At 38.4% G+C, this 15729-nt stretch overlaps 1 protein-coding gene across 1 annotated transcript in view; it reads right to left on the bottom strand.

Moving 5' to 3' along the window:
* The window catches only part of LOC120624589 (nuclear receptor-binding protein homolog), an 89285-nt gene continuing 73556 nt past the window's right edge, over positions 1 to 15729 (bottom strand). The window contains exons 2-10 of the mRNA XM_039891228.1: positions 10545 to 10769; positions 9519 to 9649; positions 8858 to 9036; positions 8329 to 8503; positions 7920 to 8038; positions 3772 to 3916; positions 2833 to 3049; positions 2259 to 2378; positions 1 to 506 (exon numbers count right to left, since the gene is read on the bottom strand). Of these exons, the coding sequence (XP_039747162.1) occupies positions 417 to 506; positions 2259 to 2378; positions 2833 to 3049; positions 3772 to 3916; positions 7920 to 8038; positions 8329 to 8503; positions 8858 to 9036; positions 9519 to 9649; positions 10545 to 10769 (1401 nt within the window). The 3' untranslated portion in view covers positions 1 to 416. The remainder of the gene's footprint in view (positions 507 to 2258; positions 2379 to 2832; positions 3050 to 3771; positions 3917 to 7919; positions 8039 to 8328; positions 8504 to 8857; positions 9037 to 9518; positions 9650 to 10544; positions 10770 to 15729) is intronic.

Genomic DNA, 15729 nt, shown 5'->3' with positions numbered 1-15729 from the left:
ATTTATATTCAGTACTAATTATACATCTCGTAAGAATTAAAATTCAGACCACATTAAAAGAAAATTTCTTGAAAACCTAGAAATCTGAGCATATATAAATACACTTTTTTTACTAGAAAAACGTAAAGGAGCTATTTGAAAATATACAAAATTAGAAACGTACAGTTTAAAAGCTCAGCCACCCGAAAGGCCTGCTTCTGTAGTGAGCTTGTATGGCTGGATTGCAAAATAAGAGGGTTTCGATCATATTTCAAAGAAGGCTTTACGAATATTCCTTTACGTTTTTCTCAATAATCTTTTACGGTGTAGTAAAAAAGAATACAATAGGTACAATAAAATGCCATTAGTTTAAGAAGTTTCAGATGCTAATCTTACGCGGTGTCGGTCGGCGCGAGGCGGGGCGGGGGGCGGGGCCACTAGCTGGCCACGTGCTGCGGGCGCGGCAGTTGGCCGAAGCTGCTGCGGAGCGATTCCTCCATCAGACGGCAGATTTTTTCCCGGTCCGCCTGTAGTGATAGAATTGTTTATGACGTTTTTAGCGTGACTAGTTTTTATTTTGTTTTATTGTTTATGAAAACATACAGCTTATAACAGAAAGTAGAAGAACAAATGAAGTAGCAGAGTATAGCGAATCACAAGTTTTCTCGAATAGAACTTAAATAGAAAAGGTGGAAATTCTCACATAAGAAAGAAAAAATTGGAAAGACCAACCATAACTGATTACAAAAAAATGGTAATTGGAAAAATTTGCTGGTCAGAATTTTACTCGTAAAAGTGGACTGGTACAAAATTTCTTTACTCGCGGATCTAATAAGTATATATATAATAATAAAAGATTTCCACTATGTATCCAATCCAATTTTCTTTTGTAAATGCCAAATGAACTAATTAACAAAGAAAAATATATCTTATTTACAATTTACAACTTTGCCTAAAGTATGTTGTTAAATAAAAACTGTGGCCTGTTCTGACCGCGGAAAATGTCGAAGAATCTGTGCCAGTTCAAACTTTGACTGCAAACATAGCCGAAATCACGAATGGAATAAAATGGGTTCGAACAAATAGAATCAAGAGACATTCAGGAATTGCTGTAAATGTTAAATTTACAGCCCATTGAAGAATAAGCTTCGGCAAGTACTGAAAACGTGACATTTAATTTGAAAAATCTAAGTAAAGGTTTAAGAATGGCAAATAAGCTTTTGACATCACAGTAGCAGGCCAAAAAGTTGAGAGAGTAAGAAATTATAAATATTTAGGTACGTGGCTTAATGATATCTGGAGCAGTGATTAGGAAATTAGGTCTCGGATTGAAATAGCTAGAAGTACCTTTACCAAGATGAAAAAAGTACTCTGCAACCGCAGACTTAAGATCCCTTTGCGCATTCGACTCCTGCGTTGTTACATCTGGCCCATACTGCTGTACGGATGCGAGGCTTGGACTATTAAAGAAGACCTCAGGAAACGCATAGAAGCATTTGAGATGTGGACATTCAGACGTATGTTATTAGTTGGACTCTCAAAGTATCCAATGAGGAAGTTCTGCGACGCGTCAGCCAACGGCGTGAACTTTTGCACACCATCAAGATCAGAAAAGTTGCATATCTGGGGCACGTGCTAAGGCACGAGAGATATGAGGTCCTTCAACTTATTATGATGGGAAAGGTTGCAGGAAGAAGAGGTGTTGGTCGCAGAAAAAAGTCCTGGCTTCGTAACATCAGAGAGTGGATTGGAATCGCGAGTGCAGCAGAATTATTTCGCCTTGCGAAAGATAGATAAGAATTTACGAAGCTGACTGCCAACCTTCGCTAGTCGGAGAGGCACCGCAAGAAGAAGAAGAAATGACTTTTATGATTTTTATGAACTTTGACCCGTTTATGGAACGAAGTATTATTTAATTGCAAATGCAACTGCTGCATATCAGTGCGAACTGAAGGAGCTTTTAAAAACTGCCAAGCAAGAGAAAATTACAAAATTCTTCAATTCATTGTATAAGCCTTAAGATAATAAATCAAAATTTTACATAATTTTCAATTAAATTGATTTTTTATATATATTTTTTTATTCCGTCACCTAGAAAAGCTGTTATGTATATGGAATGGAATAGAGGATTGGGGACCTTTAAAGAGAACACGTTCAAGGTGTGGTGGTTCAGTAAATTTTTTGAAGTGAAACATTGGTATTTGTTAATATTTCCGGAAACTTCAAGGTCACGTTTAGACATATTTCGTTACATGAGAGTGGTGTGCGCGTTAACCCACCTCGTGGATGAAGCCCAGCTGCACGAGCTCGTGCGCCAGCGCGTGCGCGGAGTCGCGGCGCGTGACGGCGCACGTGAGCTGGCGGTTCATCTTGTCGTCCATGCGCAGCAGGATGGTCATCTGCGGAGGGAGCGGGGAGTGCTTGGGCTGCTTGCGAACGAGGCCCTCAGACTGCAGCTTCCGTGAGTCACACTTTCATAAAGATGTTTACAGAAACAGTGGTCTGGATTCATTCATGCGAGTGTAAAATGGGCGTGAATGCGAAAATCAAAAGAAAGTATGTAATAAATCACTATTATTGTTAAAACTGACATTCAGTTAGATACTGGTTTTGCCGTTTTAAATTAATAGTTTTTTTTGAGGAAAAATACACAGACAAATTATTTGTTACTATTGGTAGACCATATCGTTTATCACTAAGTAGTTTTAAATTAATGGTACTCGACCTAAAACTCGATTTAAATGGCAAGTTTTTCGGTTTAGCACATATAGAAACTTGCAACCTGTGTATGAAACGTACTTAACATATATAAAAGGCACTGGCGACCCGTACGGGGTCGGGCTCGGTACGCACCAGCAGGTCGGCGGGGTCGGGCTCGGCGCGCGGCGCGGGCGGCGCGGGCGGCGCGGCCATGAGGCTGCACATCATGTTGACGACGCGGCGCGTCTCCAGGTCGCGCGCGCGCGGCTCGGGCGACGCGGGCGCGCTCTCGGACGAGGCGCGCGCGCGCTCGCACGGCGACGCGGCGCGGCGCGCCAGCCCGTACGCCGTCAGCGGGTAGATGCCGTATCTGCAACGGGCCAGCTCGTACACTCCTCGGGACCGAATAGGGGTTACTAACAATCTGTTGTGCTAAAATGTTAGTTACTTGAAGGGAACTAGTTTCTGGAGACGAGTTAATCAATTGAATGCGATTAATTCCTTTTGGGGACCCTTGAAAATTGTATTTTTCTAATTTTAAATTCTAAGGAATTAGAAAATTGGTCGTGTTTGCCCTCTCAGGAAATAGATTGTGTCTACCCCCGTTCCTCAGTTATTACTACTAACATGTGTCGATAATGGAACGGAATCAGATGGCTGATGATGAAAATATTTTTGTTGTTTTATTTATACATAAATAGAGGGCAAACATACAGGAATTTACAGTCCCTTTAATACAAGATTTTCTAACTAGCAATCGAGGAGTCGTTTTTGAGTATTGAAATTCTTAAACATCAGATTAAAATGAACTTTAAAAGTATTAAATTAAATGAAAAACATGAGATTTGCGACTCTAAGACTAGTGCATTAAGGTACATACATGATCCTAACTAAACTGAAGTGCTGTTTTGATGCTACAATTAGTCATGTACACGGATTATGTACGTTCTTAATTCCGTGCTTCCCCCACAGCTTTATAAACCCCCTGACTATGAGCGCACAGGTGGAAATGTGGAATAACGTGGACATGTTAATATCCCTCGGCAGGGCTACAATCGCGGGACGCAACGTGCTCGCGGCAAGCCTACGTACTTGACGTCCTCGACGAACTTCTCCAGCTTCTCCGCGTGCGGCAGGTCCTTGCCGGCCAGCTCGTGGCGCCGGCCGCCGCGCGCGCACCACGCCAGCGCGCCGCCCGAGCCGCACACCTCGTCCGTGATCGTCTCCGAGATGTTCGCTGCAAGCACTCGCCCGGTCACTCCGCGCGCCTTACTCATATTGCTAATGCGAACGTGCGCTTGTTATTTTGTCCTTCCCGACTGAGCGACCAAGCGTTGAACGGACGGAGACTATCATAGGCTACTTCAAGTATTTGTTGTTATAACAACTACGGAAATATATAGTTTGTGAAAAAGTCAAAATGTCTTACTAGCACGATCCATGAGATACAGTCTGGTGAAACACGAAAAGACAAACAGATGACTTAGTAATAGGGTCCCGTTTCAGCCCTTGGATACGTACTCCTAACAATTCAAGTTACATTTATTTCAAATAAGCTTAGGTACTATACATATTCACATAGTCTATTTTATCTTAACTGTCCTATAATATAAAAAATGTTTTAGCCATTTTTTAGAGTGAACTGTATTTTACAATTATTAAGAAAATAATAAAAGTACATTTACGTAAAGAAGATCTTGTAACATACTTATATATCATATACTCTAAAAATAAAGAAAATATTGCTTAAATTAGATATAGGACAAGTTGAAAAAAAATATCAAGTGCAGTAGTAGAACTTTTCCAATAACTAACATCAGGTAGGCCATCGGCTTGGTCCGTCAATATATATATGCTGTTCGTTAGTCTCACTAAAACTTGAGAACGGCTGGACCGATTTGGCTAATTTAGGTCTTGAAATAATTATGGAAGTATGGCAAGGTTTAAAACGTAAAAAGATAACTTAAATCCTTCTGTACGTGTGTTTGTAACCTAACTCCTCCTAAACAGCGAGACCGATCTTAATCCAATTTTGTGTATTCAATAGGTTTCTGGTTGATTTGAAAGCAATCAGACCTGGTAGCTTGTTCTGCTTTACCGGACAGATGGCTGCCGAGTCCGCTCGTTATTAATAAATAGAAACGGGAAGTCTATCTGTTTGTAGTGACTCAACCACCGGCAGATTAAGGCAGATTCTATCGCGAGGAAGCCGGCACGAAACTCAGCGGTTGCTCTTTTCCAAACATCAATAGTTTATCAAAATGAGAGGAATTTAGTCCGAAGTCTACCACGTGGTCTAAGCAAGCCTTGGAGAACGTTAGATAGAACTCTCAGACAAACAAATCTGACTGATAGTTTCTGGGATCAACGACTTCAAACTCAAACAGACACAAAGCCTTTTTTTTTTTTGCTTAATACAACAGTTCCAGTAAAATCCAGATTCTTTCAAGAATGCTGGCAAGAAACTCAAGATACTATACTTGTACTTGTAAAAGATAAATAGAAGTTTAGAATTTAGATGCTTTCATTTATTTTTAATTTTGTAGCCTGTTCCAAAAATAAGAAACTTTCCATCTTAATTCTTATTCTACAACATACTAACAAAAAGCAACAATGTAGTTAGCCCTGAGGATTTAGCATTGCAAACCAACGGTGAAATTAGATTTCCTTAGACTATTCCTGACAAAGTTATGAGCAAAGTAGTTAAACTTTCATCGTAGCCACAGGGTATAAACACGTTTTAGTCGCATAAAAATTAAGTATCAAGAAACAAAACTAGCTTACAAACTTTTCCCACTTTTATGGTAAACGATTAGAACATTAGAAAATAATAACTGTCAACTGCTAAATGGTATGAAGTTACTAGCAGTTTCTTTGAGAAACACTACTAAAGTGGAGTGGTTTATATTGCCTTAATATTAGTCGCGTACACGGTTTCTGTATGTTCTTAATTCTGTGGTCAAAAGCTGTTCCGGTATTTATATAGTAATTTGATTTGTCTAAGCAAAAATAAATTGCCGCGTGTAAAAAAGATCATCACTTGAGAACGGCTCGACCGATACAGCTTTTGTTGTGTTATTGCCAAGGTTTGTATGAAAGAAAAATGTATTATAGTATTTTTTTAAGAAAATTACTCCGAGATAAGATAAAAAGTGTTACGAAACGGCCTGATACATATTCACGGGCTAATCTTTACTAATATTATATAGCAGAAAAGTCTGTTCGGTTGAACGCGCTAATCTTAGGACCTATTGGCTCCAATTGGAAAGATCATTTTGTGTTGGATAGTCCTTCTTTCGGGGAAGGCTACATATAGGAGCGGAGAATAATAAAAAAAAATACAAAGACGGCAAAAAAATTCGAGAGCCTAAATAATGTATTACGGAATTTTTCCTCTTCAAAAGCTCTAAATAAAAGTCCGCGACAGCCTATCTTTAAAGTTGACTAACGCGAGTCACGGGGGATCGCCACCGTTTTAAATAAAACCAACCATTACCGATATAACGAATTTAGGCATAAAGGAATGTGACCGCTAAAGTCTATAGCACATACCTCAATATAAATGACTGCTTATTTATTACGAATACAAACATCGCCAAACTAGTTTACAAATAAATTGAAAATATGGCCGCGTGTTAAAAAGAAAGTGGTTTAAAAATGGCGCCTCTTTCGGTAATTACTTAGCGGAAATACTTAACCCCACGTGATGCTAAAAATAGCTGCAACGTACTAAATTGAGGGTTCGCTCGAGTAAAAATAGCAACAGTTTTGTTTTTTTGGATTCCGAATGAAGAAAAGGTTTATTTTAAAGACCTAATTCTCTTTTTTTTTTTTAAATAAATAGGTAAACTTATTGCTAGCTTCACAAAATATTTATAATAACATAGTTTTTGTAAACAAAATATCAACCGCTATAAAAAAAAGTGGATATAAACAATCGACTTACAAGAAATGTTCTTAAATTTGTGTCATCTGCATATCGTCTGCGAAAGTAGAAAAGTAATTTGTGGGATTGAGGGTACGCTTCTATAATATGATTCCTAAGGTAATATTTGATAAGTTAAGGCATAAGTTTAGACAATATGTTAAAACACATTTATTAAAGCCAGTTCATGAATTTCTTAATGACAAGGTTGCTTGAAAGCCGGCTCCACTTTCGTCTCCCACAGAAATTAATCTTAAAATGTAAATTGTCGAGGGAAAGCAACTGCTGAATTTCTCTTCTTCTCTAAAGAATCTGCCTTCCGAACCGGTGGTAGAGTCATTATCACAGACTTGACGTTTCAAAAATGTATATACCTACTTGAAATAAATGTATTTTGTGTATTTTAAGTTTCATAAGGTAAACTAACGACCTTCTAATGCAGCCCTAAAATGAAATATGGGAAAACGAGGGAACCTAAAAGTTTGATTACATATTCCCGAGCAGGCCTTATTTATTTATTTAAGGGACAATCAACAGGTTACAACAACAACTCTTAAAAACTGAACAAAAAATAAAAAAACATAAAAATGTAATATTGTAGACCCACTTAAAGACTGCCACAACTTGCAAATACAAAACTATATTGTCAGTTAGAAGGAGAAAAAACGATTAAGAGAGACATGAGAGTACCTATAAGCTGTAAGATCCATCAGGCTGTGACATAAGCTTGACGAATCTAGCACCGCGAACAAAAACATACATTTAAAATAAATTTAAAAAAACAAATACTTAAATTATATATAAAATAATATTAAAAATGTTGACAATATATACTATAGAACAAAACTAGCTAAACTAACACAAAAAAGAGTAAAGGAAAAAAATAAAAAAGAATAATTAAGTTTAAACAGTACCACAGTATTGCGATAAGAAGTGGTCCCTTAGTTTTTTTTTTAAATATAGGTCTTATTAGGCATTTGGTTTGTGCCATACACCAAGTACGCTGTTCTGTTGTCACAGTTTGATAACGGATTATTATAAGACGTTAGTGTTAATGTTTGGACTAAACAGCCCTATGATAGTATAAAGGACTACGTAATCGATAAAAAAGCTTGGGTGTGAATTATTATTCTAACCAGGTTGCGCTTCTAATAGTTTTGAATGACAATGCGAGATGGTCATAACAGAAAAGAACACCCGGCTATGTTTGTTTTGGGCTTCGTCCTCATTGCTTTGCCATCATCTCACTACTATAGACACATTTCTCGTGTAATATACGTATCATAAGTGCCGTAAGTAAGTAAATTTAACTCACCACTTGTATTGACCAGTGTATGCGCCGCTAATAACTTGAGCGAATGCACTTCGAAGAGCAACGGGTGGAAGAGGAGTTCCCTCGCCGTCGGCCTCTTCGCCGGGTCTTTATTTATGCATCTGAAACCATTGGTACCGCCCGATTAGATCACGTTCCCTGGTTCCGTGGCACTACACAACGTTAGAACCTAGAGATAAATGACCGGACTTACCAATGCGACCTGCTGGCATAAGGGTGCGATTCAACTGAAGCGGAGACGATCGGAGAGGAGAAAAGCGTTAAATAGAAGTGGCTGATCCATTGAAGCGGAGCAGACATAGCGGTTCCCTAGCGCCGGCAGCGTCTGCCCCGCTCTCTCTCTCCTCTCGGCTCATCTCCGCCGCTGCGGAAGCGGGCCCGAAGTAAGTACCTGTATATGAAGTCCTTCTGCCGCGGCTCCTCCAGCGACTCAACGGTCCGTGCGATGTGATCCTCAGTGACATGGCTGCCGGAGTCGCCGTTGCCCTGAATCTCTAGAGCGGCGGTCTCGAGCGCGCACATGCCGAATGAGTAGATATCCATCGCGGGCGTCACCATTTGCGATGCTGAGCCGAGGGAAATAAAGTTGCAATAAATACGTAAAGTTGCTACCGTCTCCGACTATCCATTATCCTTGCACAACTTTCTGAATTCTTTTTCAGCTTTATTCAATAATTTTAAGATGTTTATTAACGATAGGTTATTAGAGTTTGCTAATGAACCTATATATTCTTAAATGAACACTGAAATATTGTGTATGTAACTGCAATAACATTTTCAAAATGGAATATGAATGGATATTACTATTCTCATGGAAAACTATTGGTCGTAGAAGTTGTGCTTAGATCGATGGTAACGGAAACTAACATTCATCCTTCCCTTCTATCCTAAGAATTCTTGCTAGTATAAATCGTACTTACATCCATATTCAGGTGCGACGAGGTGCATGTTCCTCATGTTCTCGCGGCAGGTCTTGACGTGGTGGTGGATGGCATCCGGAGCCACTGACCCTATCTTGACTAGGCCGTTGTGCTGGATGAAGATTGTGTCGCAGGTCAAGTTGCCGTGCACAATGGGTGGAACGCAGCCGTGGAGATAGCTAGCAGGTAAAGATTCAACAATTATTCCTTGTTGTGTAAACTTTTTTGCTTAAAGGAGACAATATTGTTTTGCAAGACTTTGATAACTCAACTACGCGTTAAGCTAGATTTTGAGTAAATCTCATAGGCTATGATTATAGAGTGGTAATATTGAAAACATCGTAAAATCATTAAAATTTGCTGATTATTAACGCGGAGGGTAGTAAGTGTGATAGAACTAGATGAAAGGCCAGATCTTTCGAACGTGTTTGGTTATGAAACCTTTGACTAGGATTATAAAACTACACGCAAAATTGTATTTTGTACACCTATATTGACAATAAAGTGTTGATATCATGTCCAACTTTACGTTACATTTAATAACAGAGAGAATATGTAGTTGAAGAAGCCAAGTTAAAGGAAATTCGTAAAAGAAAAAGAAATTTAAAATGAAGAGTTGCGATGGGTGCATGGAATATTATCAGGGTTTTAAGAGGTTTACCTGAGCGCTGAGAGTATCTGTGTACACCATCGTTTCCAAGCCTGCAGTGGGAGCCTCTTCACGTTTCGTTTGGTTCGTTTCAGGAATTGCTTCAGTGACCCACACGACATGTACTCCGTTATGAATATCACCTGAAGATTTCGGTTAGATTATGTCCCTTTGTCATAATTTTGATTTTGTACAAAGAGAATAAAAACTTTATACAAAATTTGTATACAACATGTAAATAAAAACCGATATATTACTTTACAGGTTTAAGTGGTACATTGTAAATGAGGTACAGTACAATTTCCGAGACTTATCTGTGAACCGAAAAGTTAGTTTTTGCCTTAACAACTGCCATAGTTTTTGCTGAAAGAAATCAGATACAGCCCTAACATCACATGGAAATCAAGTTACTCCAGACACTTGCGTACGTGTCGCGTAGCGTAGGTACTATGCGCGTGTCGGCCTTTTATCTTCAATAGGGATGTTACAAGTAAACACTTAGAATGTTTAGAATTTGTTTGCTAATGAAAAAAAAATATGCTTCTTTTGATTTATTATTTTTACAGCGTGATTCCTTATGAAATTTACTTAATACACCCTTCAACAGTAGTTCGTAATTCGGTTACACGTTGCATAATGAACCAAATAATCTGCTCTTCCGTACAATGTGTCTCTTAAAAAACTCTAACAAAATGGCGAAATAAATTTGTTTTAGTTATATAGTTGTAAACTATTACTAATTGGATTAAAAAAAGAAAATAAGGAAAAACCCAGAAGCAGAGCTTAACATTTTAAAGAGTAACTTTACATGACTTTCAATGGATTGCGCCATCTAGTTTTAACACTAATATTACAAGGAAATTATTGATTTACGTTATTAGAATAGTATTTTAATAAAATAAAAACTCAAAATATATTTCCCGATTTAGAACTGATTTGAAATTCTACATTATCCGTGAGTAAAAATTAGGGATCAGTCAATAATAAAATAGTTGCTGTAAAATAATGTTGTGCATAATGTTTAATCATCGCACTAACCCTTGGTTTATCGTTATGCGTGTCCGTCCAGTACCGGTGGAACTTCACAATGTTGGGATGCTCCAGCCGAGTGAGGTTGTCGAACACCATCTGGATCTTGTCCTCCTGCGCCTTGAAGTTCTTCCGCTCGGAGAACTGGACTTCGTTCCAGACCACCTCGACACCTTCTTCCGTGTCCATCGCCAGGTGCGCGCAGTCGATGCCGGGTACATCTCGCTGTTCTACCTGAAAGAGACAATAAACGATATTTATAACTATTTTTTAACACAAAATATAATAAACAAAAACAGTAAAACCTTTTATTATACCCACTTGGTTGACCAAAAATAAGTTTGAGAAACTATTTCAGCCTTTTACGAAATGATGTAGTTTTTTTTATTCCACAAAAAGTTAGCTCTTGACCGCAACATCACTCAAGGTTCTTAAGTGATGATGCATTTAAATTAAACCCGTTCTATATTAATAAGACTACATTGAAACCCCACATCCGTCTGAATTCAGAATTATTAGACTTTGAAAGAAGTGGCCGCGCAAGGCGTAAGGGATAACATAGTAATTTTTAGTCAAAGAAAATAAATTTGATATTTCTAATTTAAGAATTAATTTTATCAGTATGGCTTTATTTCCCATGTTGCAGTCAAGCCCTGGAATCCAGCTCCCAAGAGCCAAGATCATCCAATTTGCAAACAATGATCGTTTATTTTCATTCGTACGTGAATGCAATAATGTCAAATCAGTCGCGGCCCGGTTCCCCGAGGGGACCAATCATTCAATTGAATCTTTTCTGCGTACTTTGCATGCAAGGCTATTTATAAATGCGTTATTGTATCATGTGATACAGGCTATATATTTCATTGATATCAGATTTCCATTAGGTTTAACCTTCGATGTATCTAGAGTATCTAAAGACTGTTTATGAAGGTAGGTATATTGTGGTAAACTTGTGACCTCTGGTCTCATTATTACTTGAAGCTAAAGTATTTTTATTCAGTCTACAATATAACGCCTTCTTCTACTTTAACTCTCCTACTCTATGATAATACTTTAAGTAAAGACACATTACTTGTTTAAATGCATTTAATCTCATAATATTTAACCCTGATTGAGTATACACTTAGAGTTTAAATATATTTTAAGCTTCGAATTTCTTGAATATTTAGGATCTATATTCGATCAAAAACCAAAACATATTACCCCCCTATTCATGTGTTCTGCCTGTGTAAGAGACGTGCCTAGAAGTACGTAAAGTAGCTGTAAGTGCGCACTAGTTCAACGGGTGAGGGTATAAGTATGACACGTTATCGACATCATTATCCACCTATCACCGGCTACTACCGGGTACAGGTCTTCCGTCGAAAGGATAAGGATTAAGGTCGTAGCCCACCGTCCAACACACTGGCCAAATTCGGATTTGTGGACTTCACAACCTTTGTGAACATTAAAGAGAGCTCTCGGGCATGTTTCAAACGTAAAATAAAGTGATCGTTGCTTATAACGCGCGCGAAAAGTTATGTCGTGTCGGAGTTTCAACTCCTCCCAACCGAAAATGAGACCGAAGTCCTAATCACTAGATAAATTACATGTACAAATATCTGTGTTAAATTTATGATCCCAGGCTGGCAATCATACATTCAGTATTTCAACTTTAGATGCAAACACTGTGTTGCTTGTGTATGGTAGGTAATGGTGCGTGCATACGCTGGTATCGCTATTAATAGATTATTATTTATCAAACAGAGGCATTTAGCGAGCTTCGCTTCTGACGTCGTCACTAATTGATAATTACTTATTCATTACATAAACACAGAACAGAGACTTAGTCGGCCCGCACACCGTCAATCTGGATCCGCGTCCATCGTGATCCAGATTGATCGTACACAGAGTGGATTGACGGTCAATCCAAAAAGCAGGGCTAGCCCAGGCAGGAGACAAGGTATATCCCCCGATCAGTGGCGTGCATAGAGGGTAGGTATGCACAGGGTATGCAGATGATATAAAATGTAGAAAATCTCCAGTACGAGTTGTAAATACTAAAGGGTAGGCTTTTTATAACTCTTACAATGCCTACTCTAAGGTTTTTTATAACTCGTACTGGATATTTTGTTCATTTCAATCTGCATACCCTGTGCATACCCTCTATGCACGCCACTGCCCCCGATAAGAGATATAATTAACGTGTCCAACTGCTAAAGCACGGGAACATGGAATAGGAGACCCCTACCCCCGGGTATTATTACAAATATATATTATTTGGGTATCATTTCCACTTGTTTTGCACTGAGAGTTTATAAAGCTGCGGGAGGAAAATGTATCTTACATTTTTATCCTTCCCGGGGAAGGACATAATTGTCTCCTGCCATGCGAGCTGTGCTGCAGTCCGCAGATCTCATATCGCGATCGAGTTTGATTGTGTACAGGCCGCCAAAAGTGGTGCCATAATCATGCAACGTAATTTTTAAAACAAAACCTACATGAATATACATTATGAACATAACAAAATTAATTTTCAGTATTTTTTTTTTTATTTTAACTACTTCCAACTTCGGAAAATGTATGCTTTTCGGTGCCTATTGCAATATTGATTAGTGTGACGTTAAAATAATAATCAAGGCACCAATACCGGACAGTTTAATCTGGTTGTAGCAGATCATACATACACAGGGTAAAGGCACGTTAAGTAGGCTTCCCGCTTTTCTTAGAGGATATTGCCTAATCACGCGGGGCAGAGTCCGCTGATATCGGCGCACGCGCAGGGTTCGTTAACACAGCTAATTGCACTTGCGTCGTGACGTCACACACGTGACCGCGGCGCAGTACGTGACGCCAGTTACGGCTATTGTGGAATGTTATGAAAATCTGGCGGCTTATTTCCATATTAAACAAGGTAGAATGAACTCATATGAATCTGGTAGAGTATAGCTTCGAATTATTCTATGGGTAAGTATAAGTAGGTTAACAATTCTTACCAATCGCTTTATCTCATCCCTGCTTCATTTCTCAATCATTTCGTTATGTATAAGTAGTAATCAATTCTAAGTGATTAAGTCGCATAATGGGATTCAATAATAGGTATATAGATTTTATAAAATTAGGATATTACGTTTGACCATTCCAGATAAAACGCAACTATTATGCGCGTTACTGAAATAAATATTCTGAATACTCAAACGCAACATGAACGATACACGATGGTCCGCCATTTAGTAAATAGAACGGCAATGATTTAGTTCATATAAATCGTACATGTAACTAACTAAAGCAGGCCGAAGATTAGTGCCTAACCCTTTAAACATATAGGATAACATGGCAATGCGTATAGATCTCAGTCAGTTTCGACCTTTCTTCTTTTCATACTGTTAAAGTATGAAAAGATAAAGTTGTGTTCCTTGATAAAGTTGCACTGTATATAAGATTTGACACCAAATCTTATCCTAAACGCAGACTGGGCGCACAACCTACTTGCTAACCATGCCACTCAAACACGATGTCTAAACAGTAAACCTGCTATCCTTAGCTAAAGTTGAAGGCCTGTCTGAAAATTAAAAATATACGAGTAAGGCGTTACGTTACTGTTCATGTCATCATCATCACGATCCACTGCTTGCCGCCCCACAAACGGCCAGGGGTAACCCCTCAGAATTACTAGGGTTTAAGCCACCACGCTGGCCAAGTGCTGAATGGTAGACTCCAAACACCAACCTGCATGCCTGAGAGTTCTCCATAGTGTTCTCAAAGGTTAATGGAGTCCACGAATCCGTGCCCTGTAGTGGGCCGGCAATGAGTTGATATGATGATGATGACACATCTTTGAAAGCGTTATGGAGAACTCTCAGGCAGATGTTTTCCTTCACCGTTAAAGCAAGTGATATATTAAATTTCTGTTCATGTATACTTCGGCAATACGCAACTTCGCTTATTATTAGTGGTATTGGCATTGAAAGTCAATTTATACGTGTTGTGAGTGAAGTGTTTCAAGACCAACTCTAAATAGTCCCGCGCGTCTCTATATTTGCAACAGGTGAATGTTTTTACAAGGAGAACGTGACCTGGTTGCACCCGCGTGCTGCCACCGGATGAATATGAATACCATTCACTCGGCTTTTCGAAGAGCAACTAATACAAAAAAGAAAATTTCCCTTTTTTAAAACTTCATAACAAGGAGGTTATTTTTTCCGTATCCTCCTTGGCTACTAACAAACACTACAACTATAACTACAAACTCGTAAGATATCGGGGGTCAGGTCATCATCAACAAATCAGGATCTGATGATGGGAAGTTAGCGAAATCGGAGGATCTCTTCAGATATCACAGACTCTTCTATAGCAACTTAGGTATTTTTTATAGTAACTCATGTTATAGGGTGCTTGCAACTACAGCTAAACTACATAAGCACGTGTGTAAGCTACCTGGCAAGCTTGCCTTTCCCGGTATCGGATCAGGCGAAAATTTTGGGAACATATTTATTAAGTGTTCAACAAGTTTAAATTGTTATTTTTTATTATGAAAAACTCTTTATTGGCATTAGCATAAGAATCAAAGAAGAAATGTATTGAAAATGGTCCAGTCTTATACTTATAACTCGGAGTGAGGTACAAACTTAGCGTAACCCGATTACGCTAAGTTTGTACCTCACTTCACCTCACACACTTACGGTAGACTTATCAAATCAAATCCTTTTATTTGCATAAAACATTGTAGGTATACATGTTTAGTCATAATATATGACATGCAAATCTTAATTTAAACAAATTCATTTATGTAATAATTAATAAAACATCAAAATAAATAAAATCAAAATAATCGGCTGAATATAATAAAATTTCATTAATTTTACTGTATGGAACAATAAACATGGAATGTCAAGTAAAAAATAACTAAACTAATAATTATATTTTATTATCCAAGAACTCTCGTCTCGTCGAACGTTGTCAACTGGTTCCGGTCTTACTTATGTAATCGTCAGCAATGTATTCGTTCGGACAGTAAACTATCTTCCTTTCTTCCACTTCTTTCCGGAGTACCTCAGGGTGGTGTTCTCTCTCCGCTTCTATTTTCAATTTTTATAAACTCAGTGTCATCTGTTTTATCTTCGTCCTATCATTTTTACGCTGATGATTTGCAGTTTTATGCATCGGCGGCTATTGATAATCTTGCCGTTGCCATTGATAATATTAATACTGATTT

The sequence above is a fragment of the Pararge aegeria genome, chromosome 6, assembly GCF_905163445.1.
Source record: "Pararge aegeria chromosome 6, ilParAegt1.1, whole genome shotgun sequence".
Taxonomy (NCBI): domain Eukaryota; kingdom Metazoa; phylum Arthropoda; class Insecta; order Lepidoptera; family Nymphalidae; genus Pararge; species Pararge aegeria.
Note: the sequence above shows the minus strand (reverse complement) of the source record. Positions and strands in the feature narration are given on the sequence as shown.